We start from the raw sequence: 27982 nt of genomic DNA, 5'->3' as shown, positions 1-27982 counted from the left end.
TCAGATCCATGTTTCCTTCCGTACCCTATGATGAAGACCTATAAATCATAAACACAACTCCCATCAACTAAGAGACCAACAAATGCAAGACACATAAATACAGGGAAACCAAAGAATTCTTTTATTTAGTGGGAAAGAAGTAGGTAAATGACAGACAGCTCATATTCTGTTAAACAGAAAAAAAAAGAATACAGACATCACAGTGATGAATTTTCACAAAGCTAATAGATTTGAACTACAGAGCAATGGAATATTTATAAGCAAGATGTCATGGTATTAATGACCAAAGTGCATCCAAATAGGTTTTCTAAGCTCAAAAACATTTAAAATCTCAGACTTAAAATTTAAATCTATATATAACAATTGCAAGCACACCACTCAGTCGTTTAAAACTATTCAGTGACTGCTACTCCTGCGTAAATATTTTTTTCCTAACATTATTTTTTTCTCCCAAGATTTAGAATGTCACATCTCATGTTCCTACTAGTCATCACACACAGGATTAAAAAAGCCCAAGCAAGAAAGTATTTTTTTTATAATGTGTTCTTAAAAGAAGAAAGAAAAATTAAATGTGAACATTTTGTACAATAGTTGCTGAAGAACAGCAAAACCAATTCCGAAATATCACGTGTACTATACAAAAAGGCGTGGCTCACGGAACCAAGTATATAACACTACAGCAGTTGAATATCAGTCTTTAAAGGTTGGTAATATTACATCCTGTACACAGCTCTGTGTCTCTCTACCTGGCTAGCGCATACCCAGAATCTGTCTGCTTTTTAGCTGGTAATTTTTTTCAATATCTGACAGGGCTTGAGCCCGCAGCTGGGCAGCATGAAGCCTTTTCTTCAGATCCTTGCACTTGGACTTAGACGTGAGCTGACTCTCAGAATTCTCACTCCTCATGACGTTCTCTTTACTTTCCCCACTGAAATGAACTTTCTTCTTAATTACTGAGGATGGAAGATTAAGAAGTTCTTTAGAAGGAAAAAGAAAAAGGGCTTTGAGTTACTTGAACAGAGTTCAACTCCTTCATACGTATACTTATCAAAAAGTATTTGCTCTTATGGTTCACATTTGAAATCTAGGTACCTGTTTTATTTTCTCTGGGATGGGAGGTTAGGGGTGTAGGACTGGCAGAAATCAGCCTTTTAATCCACAGCATTGAAAAAATAATATTGGAATGTGCCGAAATTCAAGGAACATAAGTTTTATTCTCTTAACAACGAACAATCAATTTTACTCTTAAAGTTAAACACACTGAGTATTATGGACAATATAAAACTTTTGGAAATGAATGTTATTTATCTCTATCCTTGAAAATAAGTGCCATTCTATGCAGAACGCCTTACCTACAGAAAAGTATAGAGGCACAGTTTGTTTGTTTTTTTTTTGGTTTTTGCTTTTTGTATATATTTTTTTAAATAGAGAACACCTACAGTTTTGGTTAAATGTTCAAGAACACTTAGTTCAAAGCATCTTAACTGACCAGAAATTTGTCTCCAAAAGAACCTAAACAAATTCGGTGTGGAAAAGATAAATCAAGTAAGAGTAGTAAAAAATGTAAACTATTCTTTTCATGGAAAAAATAAATAATAATCATATTTACTTAAAGTGGCAACACTATTAACTGCTGACAGAATTAGTAAGGGCTGGAGGCCTAAACAGATTCTAGATCTTTTTATTTTTCCTGTGTATGTTCAAATATTTACTGAGCTCATAGGATGGGCCACTGTGAACCAAATAGGCCTTATTTTAGTAGGAGGAGATAAACCAAACACAAATAAACAAGTACTGGTGGGGAATATTTGATGGTAATATGTGCTATTAGGAAAAATAACCCTGGAAACGGACATGCTGGGTGGTAGGTGTAATGAGACAAAGCCTCATACGGTCATTTCTGAAGTAAGAAGCCACAGGGCTATCTGGATGAAGAGTGCTCCAGGCAGAAGAAATAGGAAAGGCTGGCACACAGATGCACTGCCTTCCAAGGGTCCTATGACTTCCTGCTTCATACATCGCTTCTGCTTCAAAGCAAACTGGATTGCCTTTAGACTTTATCTCCACTGTTTCAAATCTATCCACCTTCTTATTATCACAAATACCTATAGATTTGTAAGTCAACATTGTCTTACTGACGGGATAGTTTTGTTTTTGTTTGAGATGGGGTCTTGCCATGTTGTCCAGGCTGGAGTGCAGTGGCTATTCACAGGTGCAGCTGTAGTGCACTACAGCCTCGGACGCCTGGGCTCCAGTGATCTTCCTGCCTGAGCCCCCAGAGTAGCTGGGACTATAGGTGCACCACCACACCTGGCTCTTAATGGGATAGTTTTATAAGAAAAAAGTGTTTTTAAAAAATGTTTAAAATTCTTCCATTAAATAGAATAATGACTATTTCATCAAATAAGAAAAGTTTTAAAAAAAGATACTGTTGCTTGCTGTGATGATTTCAATACACTTGTGATGGCTTCCTCATGTGTGGATTTTATAGCCCAAGGATGGGGAGAGGATATTTCCAACTGTCCTGAGTTCAGAATGGTACCTGCTCCCCACTGCTATGATGCTTATCTTATAGTTCTGATGTGTTCACTACCTTCAGCACTCAATACTCTAAAATGTCGGCTTGCCCCAGTGGATACTTGATTCCTATGGCTCATTTTAAATATTTGCCATGATTCACATATAAGTAGATTCCCATACTTATCTGTGTATCCTATAAAGTAAAACACATCATGCTTACTTAGCTATTTTCATCTTTTGCTCAAAGACTATCAGGGCAAATGTAAATAAACTCTTTAACTGAAGAGCCATCCCCAACAGGGTCTTAAGTAATTTCCTGCAATGGGTTTGATGCATGAAATTCATCCAGTATAATTTTCTCCTCATTTTATCACCCTAATCATGATTTAAGTATACTTTGTCTTTATGGATGACAGTGTGGAATCTATGAAAAGCCAAAATAAATATGTTTATAATATTGAAATGGTAGATGGCAATATTGAGAAAAAAGAAGGTATCTTAACAGAGATGAAGCCAAAGTTTCATACAATCTTTGTTTCATTTACTTCTATCAGTAGTTTCATTTCTTTCCATCACTTGTCCACTACAAAGTTATTGTGATCATCAATCTAACTTAAGTAGGGTTTTTTGTCTGTTCCATTTACAAAATGCTGCCAATGCTCACTAAATTGATCACATCTCAATTTATTAAAGATAAGAATAGTAGCTTTCATATATGCTGTTCTACATGGAATAAGGGAGTTAAAAAAACTGTAAATTTTATTGAAAATTCAGATGCTCGATTTTTGAAACCAAACTTTTAACAGTTAGTTTGTGTCCTAAAGAAATCAAGCAAAAAGATGTTTCACAGTTTGCATTTTACATAGAGTCAACTGAATTAGATTGAGAGGTTTCTATAAAATGGAGAATGTTAGACAATGGTTCACTGGTATATATGATAACCACATCTCAGTGTGGCAGAGTGAAGGGACAATGCCACACAAAGGCAGGACCCTGAGAAAGCTGAACATCTATATACCAGACTTTAAATAAAGAAGGAAATGCAGAGAACATATGTAGATATTAAACAATGAAATTTCCACAAATATGTGTTTCAACTTGAAAAGGTGTTAGCAAAGATCCAAATGTGACAGCCTATTCTGCAGGTGGCTTATCATGCCTTTTAAGACATGCTTTCTATGAAAGATGAGGCATGGCAGTATTAAAATTTTGATTTTTACTTGAAATGCAGTTTATCTTTCTGAAATCTAAAACACACAATAGTTTTGTAAATGCCCTAATTTTTAAAAATAAGTATCAGCCGGGCATGGTGGCTCATGCCTGTAATTCCAGCACACTGAGAGGCTGAGGTGGGCAGATCATGAGGTCAGGAGATTGAGACCATCCTGGCTAACACAGTGAAATCCCGTCTATACTAAAATTACAAAAAATTAGCCAGGCGTGGTGGCGGGCACCCGTAGTCCCAGCTACTCGGGAGGCTGAGGCAGGAGAATGCCGTGAACCCGGGAGGCGGAGCTTGCAGTGAGCCAAGATCGCGCCACTGCACTCCCGCCTGGGCAACAGAGCGAGACTCCATCTTGGAAAATAATAATAATAATAATATTAATAAGTATCAATTACTAAACATGTGGTTTGATAAGGTTAAGAAAATCAAACATGAAATTCTGTGACTCATTGCCTCAGGTCTATGAACCCAGGAAATAAATCATTGCTATAACAGAATTTTGTTTCCATTGAAATGCATATATTCAATGAAATCCAACTTAAAATTTGAGACTTTGTAAATGAAAAGGGCTACCTAAGCCACTTTGGGAGCAACACTGGTGCACATTTCTTCATTTGTAGCACCAGCTTCTGTTGACCGACTTGATTCTCATACCTGGACTACTTGCCAGAGACAGGAACTTCTGTTCCTTTAGCAAGCTGTAATTCTTCAACAGATTTTCTGCTCTAGCCAGTTTGTCCTCTGCTAGTCTTTCACGAACACAAAGCTCCTGTTCTTTCTCTTTAAAAAGAGAATGGACAAAGAAAAAAAAATTAACAAGTGACCTTCACTAAAAAACGATTTACATTTGGCAATCTTATCACTACTAGCATGCTTGATACTGATAAGCAATGTTTGGGGAAAGGATTCTCACTATGCCTCAGTCAACCTGATTGTGTTAGTTTTTAATTGAGTGTTTTAGTAGGCTATATGTTTATCTTAGATTTTCTTGAAAGGACTTGTTTAACAAATACAAAGTTAGCTTCAACCTTTGGTCATCTTTTGTGGGAGTAACTCAATTGGGAAAACAAAAAACTAAAGCTATATCTGCTCTTCACTGAAGATAAGCAACAGCTAATTTTCAGGGCATGATCTGGCCTCACAGTACAAAAATCTTCTTTTTTCTGGTTGAATGACCACACTCAAATAAAAGAAAAAAAAAACACACACACAATTCAGTTAGGCGGTAGTTCATAGGATTAGTATTAATAACAAAGGTTACTATTTATTCGTGGCCCAAAGTTCAGAAAGTATTCAGATTTCCGTTGCTATATGAAATTATGGCTGGGCACAGTGGCTCATGCCTATAATCCCAACACTTTGGGAGGCCAAGGCAGGTGGATCACCTGAGGTCAGGAGTTCAAGACCAGCTGGGTCAACATGGCAAAACCCATCTCTATTAAAAAATACAAAAATTAGCCAGGTATGGTGGCAGGCGCCTGTAATCCCAGCTACTCAGGAGGCTGAGGCAGGAGAGCTGCTTGAACCCGGAAGGCAGAGGTTGCAATAAGCCAAGATGGTGCCACTGTACTCCAGCCTGGGCAACAAGAGTGAAATTCCATCTCAAAAAAAAAAAAAAAGAAAAGAAAAGAAAAGAAATTATGAAACACTGGGGAAAGTTATAAGAAAAAGTTTTCTTATTTTTTACAGAGGTTTCTAAGTATAGGTTGTACCTATACAGTAAGCATATCTCACAGGACTATACAGTATTTCATTATTTAAAGCCTGGATTAGGTATAAGGCTGCAGAAGTAAAATCAAGTGAGTCATGAGGGTGACAGGTGACAACTATGATCCATCTCTCGTCTCCTGATGTTAAAATGAAGAACCTCACTCTGTAGCTACCTTGCGTAACCCTAAATGCTTGCTAGTAGCTCTCATCTTGGTGGAGTAGACACACTTTCAACATCAAAACTAAATTAACACCTAATCAGTTAATACTCGTAAGTCAACGTTAATACCCACCAGAGTATTATTTATAGACTTAAAATATCTTGTATCTAGACTCTCTACTGAATTGCCTGAACAGACCAGGTGTGGTAGGTCACACCTGTAATTCCAGCACTTTGGGAGGCAAGGTGGGAGGATTGCTTGAGCTCAGGAGTTCAAGGCCAGCTTGGGCAATATAGTGAGACCCCATCTCATTTTCAAAAATAAAAAGTGAAAAAAAAAGAAAAGAATTGCCTGAACATATCTCATCTACATACTGTAGGGTTTTGGACCTGGAATTCTGTTGGAGTGGCCATTTCAAAAGACAAAAGTCATGGTTTTTATTATGGAAAGCAGCAATTTTAAGACCTTCCTTTACAGTGGGAAAAACATTAGGGTATTCATAGTAGAGATGAAAAAGTAAAAAGTAACTCTACAATAAAGTATAAGGCTATCGTGTTAGGGCCATCACAGTTAAGGCCCAATATTATATAACTAGCAACTGATCTCAGAGAAAGACGTCCAACATGAAGGTGCTAGCAAGCCTGATTATTAAAAATCTACAATACATATTTTGGTTTCTCAAGTATTTTTAAAAGCTTCTAATAAGATCTGTATGTATAAAATATTCTGCTCAAAGAGATATTCAGACACATCAAAATAACCCACTTGGTAGGTCTCCTTTGCTTTAAGCCCCATTCAGACTTACGCTCCAATCTTTCTTCTCTTGCTTTGAGAGCTCGCTCTCGCTCCTGTAACTGAATTTCCTTTAGTTTCAGCTCACTTAATACAGGGCTGGAATCCTGCAATTTTTCTGGCTCTCCTAATTGTCGCCCTCTTCTCTCAAGATTTCTTCTTTGCTCTTCTGCAACCAAATCTGCTATTAAAGGGTTCTCGAGAATTTCTTCAACAGAAGGTCGATGGTAATCCTGGGGAAAAAAATACGCAGTATATAATCAGATTGCATAACAGAAGAGTTCTCCAAAGACAGCAGTTACAATAAAAGGACATATATGTATTTCCAAGACAAAAGAAAGGACTCCTTTATGGCTAGGTCTTAAACACTTGGAAAAATAAGTTCACTGATGGTTTTAACCCACGAGGTTCTGGGTCCACAAGGTAATGCAGATGTTAACTTACCTTTTTTCCCTTTTCCCCTTTTCACCTTTCTAAGAAGGTTCAATCCCTGAAGATTGGTACATCTTGTGCTGATGCTTGGTAGCACTGCTAGAGTCTGTTTTAGGGGAAGTACTGTCCTTGCATCTCTAAACTACATTTAGCAAGATACTCTCTCACTGACTCTCAATCCTGTCACTTCATCTGTATCCTTGTCTGTGATCCTACAGCATTTTCCTTCTTCTCTTATGTCAGCCTGATCCCCAGAACATTTCCTTCCCCATTCTATAGCCAGAGTTTTTCCACATAATCTCTTTATTGATTTTCCCTCTGCTTTTTAGTTGTCCTCCCTCCACCCTCCATCACCCCTCCCCTTCCTCTGATCTCTAATCTCTCAATTAGAGCTAGAGGCAGAGTAATAAAGTCTTATCTCTGGCCCCTTCCCTCACCACCTGTCACTGTGAGGTAGGCAAGGACAAGGGAACGAGGATTTGAATTCTTTTTGCAATCTTTCCTTGCTACCAACCCATCTGTTAGCATGGCAGAGTGGGCGGAGAAATAAAGAAAGCGCAGAAGGTGGGCCAGCAAGGATGTGCAATTTGACAAATTTACATATGTTTTCACTTGTGTTAACACAGTATATTTAGCTAAGAAACTATATTTAATGTTTCCTCAGTCTCCATTGATCTACAAGACAGAATGTATGTTCCAACACTTAACTGACAGCTAGAAACAGACAATATATCATCTTATCATCTTTACCTTTAAGTTTAACATCCTCGTAATAATTCCATTCAATTCATCAGAGTAACGGTATGGAATTCGCCTGAATTTGCCTTCTCTGATTTTCCCAGCGAGTTCTTTCTGGCTAAAAGCTGTAAATGGAGGCCTGGGATTAAAAAAGAAGGAAAAGACGACGAAGACATTTTCAAATTGTAAAAATGAAAATATACAATAGGAACTAAATCAAAAGCACAGTTTAAGCTCCAGTTTGTATTTAAGTTTCTACTTGTGGGATTTTCTTCTTATAAGTAAGTTTCCCAACCTTGGCACTATTGACATTTGAGGTCATATAATTCTTTGTTGTGGGGGGCTGTCCTGTGCATTATAGGTATTTTGTAGCCTTGCTGCCCTGTACCTCTAGAGGCCAGGAGCACTCCCCAGCTGTGATAACTAAAAATTTATCCAAACATTGTCAAATGCCCCGCAAGAGGCAAATTTGCTTCCCTTATCCCTGGTTGAGAATCACTGCTCTACAGAATAGTTTCAAAGGGAAAAAAACGAAAAGAAGAACAAAGGAAAAGAACTGGAGCTCTTCCCTGCTCTAAAGATCCCCAGATCTCTACCCTGGTCTTGTTTCGTTTCATTTCTTCCACATCCTTACAGTAGCTTTACCTTACCTGCCTGACCTATGAGTTCTCCCTTGAACTAAGTGTCAGTCTAACAGGAAAGCGCCTAACCAGCCAAGACACTTGAACAGTCAAGACTCAGCCTCATGGCTTACAGTTTTAATTTGTGAATAGTTTCTTTTAGCCTGTCCATCTACCTTAATTTTAGCCAAGGTACAATTCTTTCAGACTTGAATATACTTTCTTTAGCGTGGAGGCTCAAAAAACTAGACCCAGTGAAATGTGACAAACCGTACAAACCTTAGACTAGGAATCTATCTTCATCATACTTACATTAATGCACATAATTCATACAGCAAACAGCCCAGTGACCAGATATCTGATTTCTCATTGTAGGACATGCGATTCATTTGTTCCTATACAGGGAAAAAGGGTAAGAAAGTGGAAGGTGTTAAGAGTTTATTTTGTTTTGAAACTTATAAAACACATTAAATTACTCCTGAGGTAAAAACAGAACTTCAAAGTTTTTAGCTTATACTTTATCTTGAAATTTATAATGGAAAAAAAAGGCAATGCTCTTGTCCCAATACACTGTCATATATAATTCATTCACTCATTTTTCATTCACAAATGAAAGTGCTTAGTATAGACTAGGCACTGACAATTCAGAGGTGAATATGACAGACTTCTACTCTCAAGGCAAATTAAGAAACACCATTTTAAAAGAACTAGAGAAAATTTAAGAATAATCAAAATATGTATCTAGTCCACATTTAAATGAATATAGACATAAATAGCTAATTGAATTACCCATTTATATTTTTTCTTAGTCCACTACATAAATCACAGTAGTAACTAATATTATCATTACCTATTTTATTGTTTGCCTTTCTTCCGCATCTACAGTAACAACAGCCTACCAGAGCTCTTATTCTTAACAGAGGGAACAGAAGCAATCTCTAGTGGCTGGTTAGTGTTTTAAAGTCCAACTGGTGAGCCTGATGCCACTTTTTGACAATCAGTGCCTTAGGGAAGCTGAACCACTCTAATTACAAGGGCAGGAGGGAAAAGGAACAAAAGAATAGGTTTCAAGCTTTCCAAGAACCACTTCTGGATAATTGTCCTTTATGTTAAAAACATTCTATTTGGAATTTGATACAGTGAGAAAATGGTACTGTTCTGGCCATTCTTAGTCAAAACCAAAATCACTAATTTACAAAGTTTTATACTACAGTCAGATCTGTTAACATAATTTATAAAGATCTGGAAAATCCTAGAAAGGTGAACTACTAAAATACTAATAAATATTTCTTCATCTTTATCTGTTCAGATGTCATATACTAACACATTAGTGCTATCACAATTGACTTAAACTTTTTAAAAGCCGTCAGGCAATATCTAACAACAGTCATAAACTGTTTATACCTTTTACCCCAGCAATTTCATTTTATGAGCTGCATGTCAAGGAAATAACCAAAAAGAAAGAAAGAATAATTCATACAAAGATATGCAGAACAGTACTTCTAAGAATGGTGAAACATTTTGGAAACAAAATATCCAGCAATAGAGGTTATTGGTGAGTGGACTCAGCACCATATTTCAGGAAAAGGCAACAAAAAAATAACATGTACAAAAAGTTACATTGTAAAAACATGCTATCTCAGTGAGCAAACTTCCTGAGCTCTGATTCTGCATGCACAAGAATCATTTACAGAGTCTGTTAAAATGCAAAGTCTAAAATAAAAAGTACAATATTGAAGAAAAAAAAAAAAAAAACAAGAGTTCAAGAACCTACCCAGAGATTGAAATTCACTCGATGGATTTGGGTTTGGTTTAGCACCCAGAACTCTGCATTTTAAACAAACACTCCAAGTGAGTCTGATGCAGATGACCAGGACCTACACATTGGAAACAGCTCTTGAGGGCAGGGACAAAATCCATTTCATTTTTGTAATCCTTGAGTTTAATGCATTGTAATCATTCCATAAAAGCTTGAACTGAATATGCTTTAATTTGCATGAATGCTCAAAAAATTGAACCCACTGAGAGATGACAAATAGTGCAAACCTTAGAGTAGGAATCTGTCTTCATCATACTTACATTATTGCACATAATTCATGAAGCAAACAAAAACTCATATAGACTTTATTGGTCTGGTGGTCCATGTGGAAAAATATAACAGTATTTTCAATTCTTGGCTACTAGATATTACTAAACAAACAAACAGAAAACTCAATTTCCCTGCTTCAGAATGCTTAACATTAAAAGATGTTTTGGCTGGGAGCGGTGGCTCACGCCTGTAATCCCAACAATTTGGGAGGCTGAGGTGGGCAGACTGCTTGAGGTCAGGAGTTTGAGACCTGCCTGGCCAACATGATGAAACCCTGTCTCTACTAAACATACAAAAATTAGCCGGGCATGGTGACATGCACCTGTAGTCCCAGCTACTCTACTCGGGAGGCTGATGCAAGAGAATCCCTTGAAACCAGGAGGCAGAGGTTGCAGTGAGCTGAGATTGTACCACTCCACTCCAGCCTGGGCGACAGAGCGAGACTCTGTCTCAAAAACAAACAAAAAAACAAAAATAAAAGATGTTTTAAAAAGTATCTAAATTCTGAAATACTTACAGGAGACATGTAATAAGGTGTGCCAACAAATGTTTTTGCAAAACTCGTGTCGTGGTTTAATATTCTAGCTAGCCCAAAGTCTCCAAGCTTGACGTTTTGCTTGCCATCCAGGAAAACATTGGCTGGTTTCAGATCCCGATGCAATACAGTATGACCACCATCACTTCGTCTGTGGCACTCCTTCAGGGCCAGAGTCAACTGAGTCATCACTCGAAGAACAAACTCTTCATCTAAATATTGCCTGAAACCAAAGCAGTTATACAGCATATAACTTCTAAAAAAAAAAAAAAATTGTTGCCAAGATGGGATGATATAAATTATCCAGTGTACTAATAGGGAAATAAATTATTTATTTATTTATTTATTTATTTATTTATTTATTTATTTATATTTTTTGAGACAGAGCCTTGCTCTGTCACCCTGGTTGGAATGCAGTGGCACGATCATGGCTCACTGCAGCCTCGACCTCCCAGGCTCAAGCAATCCTCTTGCCTCAGCCTCCCAAGTAGCTTAGACTACAGGCACATGTCACCATACCTGACTAATTCTTGTAGAAACAGGGTCCTACTATGTTGCCCAGGCTGGTCTTGAAATCCTGGGCTCAAGTGATACTCCTGCATCGGCCTTCCAAAGTGTTGGGATTACAGGTGTGAGCCACCACACTCAGCCTATAGATTGCTATTTTGATATAAAATATGGGTGTTGATTCACCGGGAATTTTCTAAAGTACTATGGACCTACCAAACAAATACAAGTATACTCTTCCATATTACTGATCCTAAAACAAGATGCTTAAAAATAAATGAAAGTAGACCTAACTTCAGCTTACATTTTTAAAAGATTATGCTTACCTTTCCTTGGTTCCTTTTGTAATTACACTAGCCAGATCCCCTCCTTCACAATATTCCATTACAATGTACAGTGTTGTGTTGGTCCGGTCAATAATTCGATCATAGTAACGAACGATGTTTGGATGTTTCAGTTCACGAAGCAAATTCACTTCAGAAACAAGCATCTGTTTCTCAGTTTCTGTCATGGAGCCATAGTCAAGTTCTTTCCAAACTAATATCTAAAATAAGAATTTCCAAGGTATGAATGAACTCATTACGCTCAAAAACAAAGAATGAAAGTTCCAAGATTTAAAAAATCACCTCCCTTTTAATTATATCCTACAATCAAGGTCATTATCTAATTTAGTTCAATGAACTTAAGGAACTGTGAGTTTACTTCCATAATCTTCTTTCAATTTCTAAGCAGTAAATGATGTTGTAGGAAGATAAAGGGGAATAAGGCACATGAGGTCTCCCCCAACCCCTACCCTCAGTTGGTTAGTGGGAAGTTGGCAAAAAGGTACTTTAGTCAAAATTGGGGTGGAGGTGGTCAAAGTCCCTGCCCCATTCCACCTCAGTCGTGTTTTCCCAGGATGAGACACCTTGGTAAAGCAGCCAGGCAGTTTCCTGTCCAATGTTACTTTCTGTAAAAGGTCTACCTGTATACATTGGGAAATATGAATCCAGTAATCCGAATAATGGGTATTTTGAGGGAGTCCGACTGCAGATACAAAGCTTCGGGTTCTGGTGGTCCTGCCCCTTTCTTGTGTCTGAGAGGGCCACTCTTAGAGCTCTAAAAACAGCTCAGGAGTTAGCTACGTGTCACCAATGGAAGGTCCTTAGCAACCCAAAGCAGGAGAAAGAGAGAAATGGGGAGAGAAACGGGAAAAGATGGAAATACGTATATCAAAAGACGCGGTCCCCCATCCTTTAAGCGACCGAGGACAGGCTGTCAGATGCAGACCCATCTATAAAGACGGCTGAGTCTTCCGGGCACCCACTTCCCCAGCCCTCTCGGTTCCCTTCGGTGGCGCAGGGCGATCGCCCCTAAGCAGGGGCGGGCACAGGGAAGGGCCCACGCTCACCTTGCCGTCACTCTTCCTCCGAATCTTCTGGCAGCGGCCATAGGAGCCTGTGCCAATGGTGTATAACACTTCATAGTCCTCAGCCCGGGACGGCATGGCCGGCCAGTCGCCAGAGTCGCGCTGCCTCACGCAGGTTGCGCCCCCAAGTGCGGAGCTCCAGGGATCGGGACCGGGAGCTTCAGGGAACAGCACGGAGAAGCCCCCGAGCAGCGCTAACCCGTCACCCTTCGGCCCCGTTTAACTGTCGCGGGCCCTGATCTCGCAGTCTATTGGCAGGCGGTGGGCCCGCTTCGCCTCTCTGATTGGCTAAGAAGAACACAACAATACCCTAGGCATCTTGGGAAAAGTGTCACTAGGCAACCGCGTCGGCGTCTGCTTTTAACCTGTGGGAGCAGGGGGCGGAGCTAAACCAAAGGGAGGGCGGGAGAAAGGAAGCGGCAGCAGGCGCCTCTTGGCAACTCTAACCGTCTGGTAGAGATCGCCAAGGTAACCGAGATCGAAGGACCTCCCCTCAGGCTTCTTTGCACACAGCTTCCACCAAATGCCTTCTGACCTTTGCACTCTGGCCCCTCACACTACCTACTCTCCCCGGAACACGCCTTCCTCGCTCAGGTTCCAGTACCCTGAACCTGGGTGGGGTCACGTTGAGGACACGCTGAGAGCTGAATACAAATTAGAAATTAGACTGGGCGCCGTGACTCACCCTCGCCCGTAACCCTAGCACTTTGGGAAGCCGAGGTGGGTGGAACGCTTGAGCCCAGGAGTTCAGACCAGCCTGGGCAACATGGCAAACCTCGTCTCTACTGAAAATACGAAAATTAGGCCAGGCGCTGTGGCTCACGCCTATAATCCTAGCACTTTGGGAGGCCGAGGCAGGCGGATTGCTTGAGGCCAAGAGTTCAAGACCAGCCTGGCCAACATGGTGAAACCCCGTCTCTACTAAAAATGAAGAAAAAAAAAAAATTAACCGAGCATGGGGGTGCATGTCTGTAATCCCAGCGTCTTGGGTGGCTGAGTCATGAGGAACTGCTTGAACCCGGGAGGCAGAGCTTACAGTGAGCCGAGATTGTGCCACTGCACTCCAGCCTGAGTGACACAGTGAGACCCAGTCTCCAAAAAAAAAGAAGAAATACAGTCGCTCTCTGACCAAGCACTTTACACGTCTTGTCCCGTTTATGTGTGCCAAACACATAATTCACCCTATTGACAATACTTCATTGAACACAGATTCTCTTTTAGGCACCCACACAAACCAACTTTCCCAGCTTACCCAGCCAAATGAACAGTCCTGTGTTTACCAGGGAAGGAGCACCTAGAGGCCTCCATCCAGGGCTTGTTGGAGGAATACGTACATTACCAGAAAGCTAATAATTTGGCAATGCATAAACAGGCCAGTTTTCTTTAAATATCTGTTTGGCATAGGATTAAAAGAAACCTGATTTTCTATTAATAAGAATTTAAAAGCTCTTTATGTTAAAATAAGGGACTTATTACATGCACTGAATATAACATAAGATAACTGGAATTGCCAACCAGGAGAATTTTTAAATTAACATTCAAGGGCACTGTCTTACCTCAGGGGAATAGGACAAATTTAGGTTTCAAAAGTTATGTAAGGCACTGCAGATGGCTATGTTAATTAGCATCATTTTTTATTTTTGTGCCTCTTACAGATTGGTATCCATAGAGCTTGCTGTGGTTTGAATGTATCCCCCAAAGTTCATGTGTTGAAAACTTTATCATTAATGCAAAAGTGTTAAGAGGTGAGATGTTTAAATTGATTGGCTTATGAGGGCTACGCCCTCACGAATGGATTAATGTAATCACAGGAGTGGGTTATCTTGAGAGTCGGTTGGTTATAAAAATGAGTTTCGCTTTCCCTTGCTGTTTCTCTTACCATGTGATGCCTTCTGCTATGTTGTGACCCAGAGAAAAGGCTGCTGCCAGATGCTACCTGTTGATCTTGGACTTCCTAGCTTCCAGAACCATGAGCCAAATAAACTATTGTTTATAAATTGCCCAGTCTGTGGCATCCTGTTATAGCAACATGAAACTGTATAAGACAGAGCCCTGGCCGGGCACAGTGGCTCACACCTGTAATCCCAGCATTTTGGGAGGCAGAGGCGGGTGGATCAGGAGGTCAGGAATTCAAGATCAGCCCGGCCAACATGGTGAAATCCCGCCTCTACTAAAAATACAAAAATTAGGTGCAATGGCAGGCACCTGTAATCCCAGCTACTTTCCCAAAGCTGAGGCAGGAGAATCGCTTGAACCCGGGTGACAGAGGTTGCAGTGAGCGGAGATCATGCCATTGTACTCCAGCTTGGGCGACAGAGTGAGACCCCGTCTCAAGAGAAAAAAAAGAAAAAAGAGCCCTTTGGTTATCCTGCCCCAGATCCAGTCCTGCACCTTCTCTCTGGCCACTTCTGCTTTTGCTCTAAACACACACTTTCTCAGTTCCTCACCACCACCACCATCTTTGCACCTGTGATTGCATTTGCCTAGAATACCATCCACCCCACTCCCTTATCCACTCCAGTCATGTCTGCCTAGAGGACATAACGTATCCTTCAAGATTCAATTCCAACTTTCTGTCCTGTAATCTGAGAAGCCTCTCTGGTGTATTTGGACAGTCAATCCTCCATCTACAGTGTTCATAGACCACTTTATACATAAATCAAAACTTTTCATTATTTGTTTACATGGGTCTCACAGTAACTGAACTCCAAACTGCTTATAGCCAGCGTAAGTCCTGTAATAGAGAAGGCATGCAATAAAGCTTTGTTAAATAAAAATCTGAGAAAGACCCTTATTAATAATTATGCAAGGATTTTCAGTGGCCCCTCAAGCAATTTCCAAATGCCCCAGCTCTAGGCAGAGACTAAATATCTGGGAAGGAGCCATCCCAAGAGTATGGAATGTGGCTCCTAGGCACATATGCTCATTCAACAAGTATTTATTGAGTACTTGCTATGGGCCAGGTATAATGATAGGCATTGACATCATGGGTTTTCATTTTAAAAAAGACAGTGGAGCCACAAAGACAATAATAAAGAGTAGCATAGGAGGCTGGGCACGGTGTCTCATGCCTGTAATCCCAGCCCTTTGGGAGGCCGAGGCAGGCAGATCACCTGAGGTCAGGAGTTCAAGACCAGCATGGCCAATATGGTGAAACCCCGTCTCTACTAAAAATACAAAAATTAGCTGGGCGTGGTGGCATGCCTGTAGTCCCAGCTACTCGGGAGGCTGAGGCAGGAGAATTGCTCGAACTCGGGAGGCGGGGGTTGCAGTGAGCCGAGATTGCGCTACTGCACTCCAGCCTGCTCGACAGAGCGAGACCCTGTCTCAAAAAAAAAAAAAAAAGAAAGAAAAAAAAAGGGTGGCATAGGAATCATGTGACAAACCCTAAAGATTGGCCAGAGTTAGCCCACATCATGAGTGAGGGCAGGATAGCCTAGCAGAGACCACTAGACACCAGAATAGAAAGAGACACTGAGAGATGAGGAGCATGTGGGAGTCAAACAGGGACAGGTTACAGGGAACATCTCTTCCCCCATAACTTATTTCCTTTTTCCTTCATATTCCATCCATCCTTTAAGTCTCAGCTCATGTGCAGTTTCTTCTCTGAAATTTTTCCTGATTGACTTCAACCCACTATGATCTTCTAATTAGTCTTTTTTTTTTTTTTTTTTTTTTTTTTTTTGAGATGGAGTCTCGCTCTGACGCCCAGGCTGGAGTGCAGTGGCCAGATCTCAGCTCACTGCAAGCTCCGCCTCCCGGGTTTACACCATTCTCCTGCCTCAGCCTCCCGAGTAGCTGGGACTACAGGTGCCTGCCACCTCGCCCAGCTAGTTTTTTGTATTTTTTAGTAGAGACGGGGTTTCACCGTGTTCACCAGGATGGTCTCGATCTCCTGACCTCGTGATCCGCCCGTCTCGGCCTCCCAAAGTGCTGGGATTACAGGCTTGAGCCACCGCGCCCGGCCTCGATCTTCTAATTACTCTTAAGAGTAATCAAGTGTGTTTTTACTCATTTAGAATTATACTAGGCCATATTACTAGCTTCTCATGTGTATCCATTTGTCTGCCTTATTACATGGAAAATTCTTCCTCCAACAAGTATAAATAGAGGCTCAGCCAGGTGCCAGATGCTGAGGATACCACAGTAAATAGGACAGATATATAATCCTGTAGGTGGAAGAGATGGATATAACCTAAGTACACAGAGAAACTCCACTGTGACAAATTGTGGCAAGAATTAAGAAGAAAACAAACGAAGAACTGAGATGATTCCATTTAAACAGAGGACGAAGATGAGCAGTTGTATAAGAGTGAGGCCAACCCTTGAACTTCTCTATACCCACTCTCCCCACACCCACAGTCTAATTCACTGTCTTCACACTTTTCTTGCTAACTGTGCTCATGTTGTCAGTTTTCATTTAAATTTGGTGAAATCTCAAATAAGAGAATATTTGCACTTGCATTTTATCCCACAGGCACTCTGTACATGTCCATAGGGACACTGATTACTATTATTATTATTTTTTGAGACAGGGTATCACTCTGTAGCACAGGCTGGAGTGCAGTGGCACGATCACAGCTCACTGCAGTCTCAACCTCCTGGGCATGAAGCGATCCTCCCACTTCAGCCTCCTGAGTAGCTGGGACCACCGGTGCACACCACTATGCCTAGCCATTTTTTTAACTTTTTGTAGAGATGAGGTCTCACTAAGTTGCCCAGGCTTATATTGAACTCCCGGGCTCAAGCACCTCAGCCTCCCAAAATGCTGAGATTTCAGGCGTGAGCCACTGTGCTTGGCCTGACTAATTTTAATTTTCTTTTTTCTTTTTTTTTTTTTTTTTTTTGAGACGGAGTCTCGCTCTGTAGCCCGGGCTGGACTGCAGTGGCCGGATCTCAGCTCACTGCAAGCTCCGCCTCCCGGGTTTACGCCATTCTCCTGCCTCAGCCTCCGGAGTAGCTGGGACTACAGGCGCCCGCCACCTCGCCCGGCTAGTTTTTTGTATTTTTAGTAGAGACGGGGTTTCACCGTGTTAGCCAGGATGGTCTCGATCTCCTGACCTCGTGATCCGCCCGTCTCGGCCTCCCAAAGTGCTGGGATTACAGGCTTGAGCCAAATTTTCTTTTTTCTTTCTTTCTTTTTTTTTTTTTTGAGATAGAGTCTCGCTCTGTCACCCAGGCTGGAGTGCAGTGGCGCCATCTTGGCTCACTGCAACCTCCGCCTCCCGAGTTCAACAGATTTTCCTGCCTCAGCCTCCCGAGTAGTTGGGACTATAGGTGCGGGCCACCATTCCTGGCTAATTTTTGTAGTTTTAGTAGAGATAGGGTTTCACCATGTTGGCCAGGCTGGTCTCAAACTCCCAACCTCAAGTGAGCCACCCACTTCAGCTTCCCAAAGTCCTGGGATTACAGATGTGAGCCACTGCAGCCAGCACCTAATTAATTTTTAAAAGAAGCTACTTGAAGATTAATGAGCATACCAAACTTAATGTGCCAAAAATCAAGTTTCTGATCTTCATCCCAAATTTATTCTCCTCTCTATCTTCGTAGTCTCCAGTAACCAATGCATCTGATTTTGTTGCTGTTTGTTTGATTTACTGCAGTATTCCCAGCACCTAAAATGTGCCTGGAACAAAGCAGGACTTGTACATCGTGAATGGGTGAATGAACGAAGCCATAGTTGCCCTCAGCTTCGTTTTTTAATGTTGCTTTAAAGACCCACTAGAGGGCTGTATATCACTGCATAATATACGAGGAGCTGGCGCCTGCGCGGCAGCACTACTCCGCCTGCAGAAGCCTGTCCCTACAGGAAATCCCCAGATTTGCATGTGTGAGGATTTAAAAACAGACAAGACGTTTGTGTATAAGTCTTATCTCCACAATTACTTGAAGCAATTTGAAGTCAGGGATTATGGAAATTCTTTCGAGTGATTAAAAAAGATTTCTAGAAAGGAAAAAGGAGAGATTCTTTGTTTATAACAATCAGAAGCTAAGAGATGCTTTTTTAAAAAGATGCATGACATACTATATGCTCAACAAATAAACACGTTCTAGAAGAAAGAATGAGGTGTTAGGCAGACTGTTCTTAACAGCCACATACCACGTGACATAAACAGGACAAGATGCAGACTGAGAGACAGCTTCAGCTAAATGGCAGGCAGCTGATGGAAGAATATGAGAAGAAAGTTATCTTTGAAACCAAAGTGTTTAGTTAAGAGCTCCACCACATTTTAAAAGGGAATAGCTTTAAATTTATGCCCAGGGGTACAAATTTTTTATTTTATTTTATTTTATTTTATTTATTTATTTATTTATTTATTTATTTATTTTTGAGACTGAGTCTTGCTCTGTCGCCCAGGCTGGAGTGCAGTGGCACGATCTCGGCTCACTGCAAGCTCCGCCTCCCGGGTTCACGCCATTCTCCTGCCTCAGTCTCCTGAGTGGCTGGGACTACAGGCGCCCGCCACCACGCCCGGATAATTTTTTTATATTTTTAGTAGAGACGGGATTTCATCGTGTTAGCCAGGATAGTCTTGATCTCCTTACCTCGTGATCCACCCACCTCAGCCCCTCAAAGTGCTGGGATTACAGGCATGAGCCACTGCACCTGGCAACCCAAGGGTACAAATTAGGGAAAAACATATTTCTGTTCAATATAAGGATAAACTTTCAAAGATAGACATTCGTAATTTTCCATGTTTTTTCCTGTTATTTGTAAATTCAGGATATTTATTATCTCTAAGAATATTCATCACTTAAATGTGGTAAGACAAATGTTAAAACTAATTATGGATGGTGAGGCCTGCTAGAGTCTGAATTCTTGTGACCTCCCTAAATTCATATGTTGAAACCTAACCCCCAAGCTAATGGTATTAAGAGGTGGAGCCTCTGGGGGAGTGATTAGTGCCCTTATATCAATACAAAAGGCCCCAGGGAGTTTGTTTGCCATGTGTTTGCCCTTCCATTATGTGAGGACATATAGAGCATGCCATCTATGAGAAACAGGTCCTCATCAGACACTGAATCTGCTGGCACCTTCCCCTTGGATTTTCCAGCCTCCAGAACTGTGAGCAATAAGTTTCTGTTGTTCATAAATTACCCAGTCTAAAGTATTTTATTATAGCAGCCTGAACCACCTTGCACAGGACCATAATGTGTTTCTAAGGGACTAAGAGCTTTTAGAGAACACACCTACCTTTTCAACCGGGGGTGCAGCACAGTGATGGTAGGAGCAGTGAGCTTGAGCTGCAGGTTCCCAGGCTCTTCTAGTTTTGTCTCCTTTGTGTGTTTATTTATTTGTTTGCTCGCTCTGTCACCCAGGCTGGAGTGCAGTGGTGCCATCTTGGCTCACTGCAGCCTCTGTCTTCTGGGTTCAAGCAATCCTCCTGCTTCAGTCTCCCGAGTAGCTGGGGTTACAGGTACCTGCCACCATGCCACTAATTTTTGTATTTTTAGTAGAGGCGGGGTTTCACCATGTTGGCTAGACTGATCTCGAACTCCTGACCTCAGGTGATCCTCCTGCCATGGCCTCCCAAAGTGCTGGGATTGCAAGCATGAGTCGCCCTGCCTGGCCTAGTTCTCTTAATGAGTTATGTGACCAAGGGAATTCATTTCACCTCACTGGAACACTGGGCTGTTTAGTCATTGGTCTGACTCCGAATGACAATTTTTGTTGAGTAGCTATGTCTGCATTAACTTTTCAACATCCCTTCTCTGGGCTCTATAAAATGAAGTTGTTAAACCCTTCCTGATCTAAATGTTGTGATTCCATCCCCTCTCACCAAAACTTCACTGGAACTGCTGTGTAAATCAGCTCTTTCTATGTAGTATGATAATTGCTCTGAAAGAGCTTTGCCTAAAATGCAAAGGGGAAGACCCAGATTTTGATAAAGATGGCAGGGCATGGAGGTCAGGGCAAATGTTCCTGGAGAGGTGACACTTGAATCCCATCTAAAGGAGCAGTTGGAATGAGGAGAAGGGAAACTGTGGGTAAAAGCATGGAGGCCTGCTGTGACCTGCAGGTTGGGCTGGTGGACCAAAGGGTATCTGTGGTTCATTACCTGTAAGATAGGTGGATGGACAGGTGAGCAGCAAGACCCAAGAGTTGAGGCAGTCTTCTGAAGGTGATGGACTCGCAGTGGAAGCTTTGAGCAGACGAGCACTACTAGATGTGTGCTCTAGAAAGACTTCTCTGGTAGTAAAGAGTGAAAGTGGGGCATAGGAATATAGTGTGGGAGGCTATGGCAGCAACGCTGGGAAATGACACTGACTAAACTGAGGCAATGGCTGTGGGAATGAAGAGGGGAGTCCAGAAATGCCTGGGAGATGGGTTAGATGACACATGGTGATCAATTGTACATAAGGTAAACAGGGAGGGAAATTCCTGGCTTGAGTGACCAGGTGGATGGTAGCGTAGTTCACCACAGGAGGAAATGCTGGGACAGGAGCAGCTTGGGCAAAGCTGATACTGAGTTCATGTTGAGCCCCAGAGGCCTATGAGGAGCTAGCTGGTCAACAGGCAGTTGGATACAAGGTCTCAATAGATTGGTCTAGGCCAGAGACAGAGAGCTGGGAGGTGATAACAGAAGCCACATTTGGGGTTGAATATGCTCCAAGAGTGGCAGAGCTGGAAGGGAGACAGGAAGGAACCCTGGAGGTTATTCTGTGCAGGAGGAGGAAGAAAATTCAGTAAAGGAGACCAAGGGAAGCATCCGGAGGAGTAGGAGAGAATATGGAAAAAATTGTCACACGGGTTCCCACAGAAGAAAAATGGTTTCCAGAATGCGGAAGTGGTCCATGACGCCAGATGTTGCAGAAAGAGCAAATAAGGTAAGGGCAGAGTTGTAAACACTTGGTTTGGTCATTTGGAGGGCATAGCGACCTCCCTAAGAGCATTTGCAAGTTGAGTGGGGCTGAAGCCAGCCAGCAGAAGTCACACTGGGAGAAGATAGTGAGGGGGGTTGATAGAGTGTGTGTGGACAGCCTGGTCAGCCTTCCAGAGCAGCCATGGAACCTGCCCTTCTGCCTGTTTGCACCTTGTTCCTGTGCCCCAGGAGAACAAGAATCCTGCCCAGGAGGCCTTCTACTCCCACATAGGAGGGCACCACCCACATGGCATCAGCCTGCAGCTAATTTCATATTACAAGCTCATGACATATCACCTTATAGGACATGTCACAACTCACGCCTTCCCCTTATCCGCCATCAGTGAGTTCCCCAAACAAGCTGTGCCACCATGAAAGTGGTGACCACACCAATCTGAATTCAACCCAGCCCAGACCTTGGGAACGGCTAAGGGAGTGGGGAAAACGTGGCAGGTGGCTGAGCATTTGCTTAGTGTGAGGAGGGTTCAGAAGGAGGTCAGTGATACAGGGCAGGCAAGGCCGAAAGTGGAGCTTAGCCTGCTGGGTTCCTGGCTTTGCCCAGGAAAGAATTCAAGGGCAAGCCAGAAGTAGAAGAAAGCTTTATTGAAGAGGCAGTGTTACAACTCCATGACTGCTCCTGCGGAGAAGGGCTAACCTAGGCAGGGAGTAGCGGCTCAGGGCAGTTTTGCAGTCATATTTATGCCCACTTTTAACTCAACGCCCCCGCTGAGACCCAGTACCTCCCTGTAATCTGTCCCTGCAGATTAAGGGGCAGTTTATGCAGAAATTTCTAGGGGAGGGGTAGGCACTTTTGGGTCATGGGGTCATTACCATGGAAAGGGGTGGTAACGCCTAGGTGTTGCCATGGCTACAGTAAACTGACATGTCTCAGTGGTGGGCATGTCTGATTCAAAGCTGCTTTCACCCCGGCTCTGTTTTAGCTAGTCCTCAATCTAGTCTAGTGTCCAAGCCCCACCTCTGGAGTCGAGTCCCACCTCCTACCTCAAGATGAGAAACTTTTGTTTTGACTTTCAGGGGATAGAACAGAAAGACGTAAGCATTGGCATGGGCCTATTCCACAGCCAAAGCAGGTAATGAGCTCTCAGGTACTTGCAACAAACTCAAGTGTGCATTCGGTCCAGAAGGAAGAGTCCCCCGCCCTTTTTTGTTGCTGTTCAGTGTTAATCCTTTGGTGGAACCCACCAGGACAGCAGTCTCAATGCTGTTCTTTTTGACAGGGAGAACATCCCAGGGCAGAAAGGAAAGCCTAAAGCTACAGCCTATTCCTCCAGTTCTTAGAACGGCTGGTTACTGAGCTCTCAGGCCAGACAGTTAGTAAGCATCATCTAATTCTGTTTCACAACAGCCCATGAGAATTTACCAGTGAGAAACTTGAGGCACAAAGACCTTAAGTATTTGACTCAGGGTGGTGAGTGGCAGATACAAACTGAAGACCAACTGGGATCTACTTGAGATCCAAGATCTTGAAAGCCAGCTTATGTGGCTTACCTAGTTTAAGATGTTGGCCGGGCGCAGTGGCTCACACCTGTAATCCCAGCACTTTGGGAGGCTGAGGGGGCAGATCACAAGGTCAGGAGTTCAAGACCAGCCTGACCAACATGGTGAAACCCCGTCCGTACTAAAAATACAAAAATTAGCCAGATGTGGTGGCAGGCACCTGTAGTCCCAGCCACTTGGGAGGCTTAGGTAGGAGAATCGCTTGAACCCGGGAGGCAGAGATTGCAGTGAGCCAATATTTCACCACTGCACTCCAGCCTGGGTGACAGAGCGAGACTCCATCTCAAACAACAACAACAACAACAACAACAAAAGATGCAGAGGATTTTTTAAAAAACAGCAGCAACGACCCAATTTCCAGTTTAGGTTCTGGTGTGATAGCTGTGCCATGAGGCCTGGCATCTACCCTCTGACCGGACTTCACCATCCTTGCCAGACCCCAGAGAGCTTGTCCACTGCAACAGCACAACATGCTGAGGGCTGTGTGGCAGCACAGCGGCTTTGAGCTCCTGACCTGAGTCATGTGGACCTGAGACTGATGCCCAGCCCTATGCCTACAAGCTGGGCGAGACCCCTGACAGTTGCCTACGCCCCCGCTGAGACCCAGTACCTCCCTGTAAAATGGGGGAAATAATGCCTGTTTCACAGGGTTTCAACGAAGGGTGAATGAAATAAGGTATGTAGTGCCTGACCTGCTTAGATGCCCCAGACACAACAGCTACTATGGTTTTTAGTATAATTATTTTGGGGGAGGGACGAAGTCATAGAGGAAACCTAACACCTCAAGCTTTCTGCTGACTGTTGAGGCACCACGATGGGCATTTTACACAACCTCCAGCAGGGCCGCCCAGCCAGCGTTTCTGAGGGTGCACACTTTCCCAGCTGGCCTGGCTCTGTCACCTGGCTTCTGCTCTGCCTGTCCCCATGTGGCATCCTGCCCCAGGAGGATCCTCAAACCTGCATTTAGGGGCATTTGAGTGTATAGCTGTCCTGTCAGCCCAAGACAAGGGGAGCGAGGCCAAGGCATGAGCCTTCTCAGGGTGGTTTTCAATACACTCCCCAACCAAGAGGCAGATGTGAGCTGCTCCCAAGTGCCCACACTCTCCTGCTGCTGCTCCTGTCTTCTCTCTCTCTCTCTTCTTTCTCATCCCCCTTCAGCTACCCATTTAGGGCAGAGAGGCAGTCGAGGGGCAGCTGAGGAGAGGACAGGCCTTGGTCCATGGCCCTCCATACCTAATTTCTTCCCCAATAGGCCACAAGTTCCAGAACTGGCCTCACTCAGATCTGAGATACAATGCAGAGACCTCTCTCTCTCTCTTCTCTTCTTTTTCAGGAAACATCTGGAAACTCCTTGAGGGAGATCTGCCATGTGGCCTCCGTTGAACTGTAGACTCCTGCATAGCCTTCCAAAGTTCTTCATTTGGTGAATATTATGAGAAATGACACGTATGTCTTTCTCCCAAATACATAGCTTGAACCCAAAGTACAGTGAAATCAGAACTGACCACACAGAATAATTTGGGGAAGGGAGTTGTGACATAAAGCCCTCATCACTTTGTAAAAGTACTTGCTACTGATTACATTAAAAACTAGTCTTCTTGAGTAAAACATGTTTTTTGTTTTGTTTTGTTTTTGTTTTTATTTTCGTTTTGTTTTTTGAGACTCACTCTCTCACCCAGGCTGGAGTGCAGTGGCGCAAACTTGGCTCACTGCAACCTCTGCCTCCTGGGTTCAAGCGATTCTCTCGCCTCAGCCTCCTGAGTAGCTGGATGAGCTGGATCCACCTTGGGTCTGCTAGTGGTAGCAGTCAGGGGTCACCTGAGCCTAGCTCAGTGGGTGTGCTCCTCACACTGCATTGCTGCATGCTGTGGGTGGGCCTGTGCACCCGTGTATTTGTGCACACAGAGGAAATGGGTGTAGGCGGGGATTGAGGTCATTTTTACAAACAGATGAGGAAACCTAGGCTCTAGAGGGTGAGAAAATGCCAGAGCTGGACCTGTTGTTCTGCTTGATTCCAAAGTTCAAATCTTAACACGGCTAAAGAAATAAAACTGTATACACACACACACACACACATACATATACACACACATATATATAAGTGTATATATATATTAATTGAAACAGGGTCTCATTCTGTTGCCCAGGCTGGAGTGCAATGGTGCAATCATAGTTCACTGCAGCCTCAAACTTCTGGACTCAAGCAATCCTCCCACTTCAGCCTCCTGAATAATTGTGATCACAGGCACACACCACCATGCCAGGTTAATTTTTTTGTATTTTTAGTAGAGGCGAGGTTTCGCCATGTTGGCCAGGTTGATCTTGAACTCCTGACTTCAGATGATCCGCCCGCCTCAGCCTCCCAAAGTGCTGGGATTACAGGCGTAAGCCACCAAGCCTGGCCATAAAACATGCTTTAAATTAGAAGATGTGGCTGGGCGCGGTGGCTCACGCCTGTAATCCCAGCACTTTGGGAGGCCGAGGCGGGTGGATCACCAGGTCAGGCAATTGAGGCCATCCTGAGTAACACGGTGAAACCCTGTCTCTACTAAAAATACAAAAAAATTAGCCAGGCCTGGTGGTGGGCGCCTGTAGTCCCAGCTACTGGGGAGGCTGAGGCAGGAGAATGGCCTGAACCCAGGAGGCGGAGCTTGTAGTGAGCCAAGATCGCGCCACTGCACTCCAGCCTGGGCGAAGGAGCGAGACTCGGTCTCAAAAAATAAAATAAAATAAAATAAAAATAAAAACAAATTAGAAGATGTTCTTTGCACTTTTGTTTTTCTGGAGGAATGTCATGGTACACAGAGCGAAGACCTAACTTAAGGAGGCCTTGGAGCCTCTCAAGCATACAATGATTCAGGTCTGTGCCGGGCTGTGGCACTGCCTTCTTCACTGCCCTCCACCCTGGGCAGAGGCAGAGGGCAGGATCATCTGGGGCGCTGAGGCCACATGTCCACCTGGCGTGGCTGGTGTGATCCACACAGCTGGAATGATAAAAGCACCGCACTCATCTGTGCCAGGCCCAGTGCTACTCACGCTTCTCCTTCACTCTTCACCACATTCCCAGGACTGAAGCATTGGTTTATTCCCATTTTCCAAAAAAAGGAAACCGAGGCTCATAGTATTTAAACCTCAAGTCTCAGGCCACCATGAATACTTCTCATCTGCAAAAGAGAACACCCAGATGTGCCCACCCACCCTACAGATTCTTGGAGGCCTGGCTCACTTACCTCCGAGAAGGCCCCTCTGGACCAGCCAGAAGCCATGAGACGGTAACGGTGCCTCCTCTGCAGGGGCTCTGATCCACCTTGGGTCTGCAAGGGGTAGTAGTCAGGAGTCACCTGAGCCTAGCTCAGTGGGTGTGCTCCTCACACTGCATGGCCGCATGCTGTGGGTGGGTCTGTGCACACGTGTGTTTGTGCACACAGAGGAAACTGGTGTAGGCGGGGATCGAGGTCATTTTTACAAACAGAAAAGCTGTAGCATCTCCATAACTCAGCTTGTGGGCTAGATGCTTACCACAGAAGAAAGGAAGCCAGAAAAAAACTAAACCACTGGACCACTGCAAGCCCGCCCCAGCAGAGAGGTGGTGCAGAACTCCCTGTCAGAAATGGGAACTCTGTACTATCTTTACAGCTTTTCTATAAATCTAAAACTCTTCAAAAATAAAGCATTTATTAACAACAATGGCAACAAAGCATTGACTAAGCTCCGGGAACTGAGAATTTTGTTCTTTATCAAATGGGGATTTCTAACACATCTTTTTAAGTGGTTTGGCAGTATCTTGGAGCTTCCCATTGCTAAGAGTGTGCTAATGACGACTGCCCTTAAAGGAGGCCTCCTGCAGAGCGCTGGCCCACCTGGTGACCCTCCTCCAGCTGTCTGTGAGATAAGAGTGGTGATAACTAACATAGCTGCTCTTGGAGGAGCACTGTGTGCCGTCCAAGGCCCAGCGCCCCGAAGAGGAGGCACTGTTACCATCTCTATTTTACAGATGAGGAAACCCAGGTTCTAGAGAGTGAGAAAATGCCAGAGCTAGACCTGCAGTTCTGCCTGATTCCAAAGTTCATATCTTAACCACGGCTAAAGAAATAAAGCTGTATATATACATATATATACACACACATACACACACATACATACACACACACATATACATATATATATATATTTTTTTTTTAATTGAGACAGGGTCTCACTCTGTTCCCCAGGCTGGAGTGCAATGGTGCAATCATAGTTCACTGCAGCCTCAAAGTCCTGGACTCAAGCAATCCTCCCACTTCAGCCTCTTGAATAATTGTGATCACAGGCACACACCACCATGCCCAGTTAACTTTTTATTTTATTTTATTTTTGTAGAAACAGGCTCTCATTATGTTGCCTTGGCTGGTCTCAAACTCGTGAGCTCAAGCAATCCTCCTGCCTTGGCCTCCCACAGTGCTGGGATTACAGGCATGAGCTACCATACCTGAACTCAAATATTTTGTAAATATGAAGTCTCCCTGTACCTCATCCCAAAGGGTATGGTTTATTACCATCTCTCAGGATTTTATACACTCGGGAAACCCACATACTTCGAGTTCAAGGAACCAAACCCATAGGCTAGAGTATGGCTGCCCTCCAAAAAATACCATGTGCAGTCTTTGTTGTGAGGTGCCTTCTCAGGGTGGCCCAAGGTTTTCCCAGACTCTTCCATATTGGTGAGGTTCTGTGTGTCTCTAGGGCTGTCAGAGCCCTCATGCCTCAGCCATCCCTGTAAGGGCGGGACAGGCACAGGCAGGTAGACACTGACTCCCTTCCTACCTAGGTCACATGGCACACGGCAGGGCGGAGACAGGACCACGTCCAGACCAGGGCTGTGAT

The 27982-nt window shown here is 43.3% G+C and overlaps 1 protein-coding gene across 3 annotated transcripts; it reads right to left on the bottom strand.

Moving 5' to 3' along the window:
• Positions 1–98: 98 nt before the first annotated feature.
• Positions 99–26455, bottom strand: NEK2 (NIMA related kinase 2). 3 transcript variants are annotated; one of them, XM_073011526.1, is made up of 9 exons: positions 26350–26455; positions 12720–13025; positions 11656–11873; positions 10805–11045; positions 8511–8593; positions 7591–7717; positions 6422–6641; positions 4400–4525; positions 99–977 (listed from the first exon to the last, which is right to left on the bottom strand). In XM_073011526.1, exons 2-9 carry the CDS (start codon positions 12813–12815, stop codon positions 751–753), a joined length of 1338 nt encoding a protein of 445 aa, XP_072867627.1. In that variant the 5' UTR covers positions 12816–13025; positions 26350–26455; the 3' UTR covers positions 99–750. The 3 variants fall into 3 exon arrangements, with proteins under 3 accessions (XP_072867627.1, XP_007986709.1, XP_007986706.1); XM_007988518.3 differs by lacking the exon at positions 26350–26455 and having other exon boundaries at positions 99–953; positions 12720–13455; XM_007988515.3 differs by lacking the exon at positions 26350–26455 and having other exon boundaries at positions 12720–13447.
• Between the last annotated feature and the right edge of the window lie 1527 nt (positions 26456–27982).

The sequence above is a fragment of the Chlorocebus sabaeus genome, chromosome 25 (genome assembly GCF_047675955.1).
Source record: "Chlorocebus sabaeus isolate Y175 chromosome 25, mChlSab1.0.hap1, whole genome shotgun sequence".
NCBI classification, from domain to species: domain Eukaryota; kingdom Metazoa; phylum Chordata; class Mammalia; order Primates; family Cercopithecidae; genus Chlorocebus; species Chlorocebus sabaeus.
This window is presented reverse-complemented; position numbering and strand designations above follow the sequence as displayed.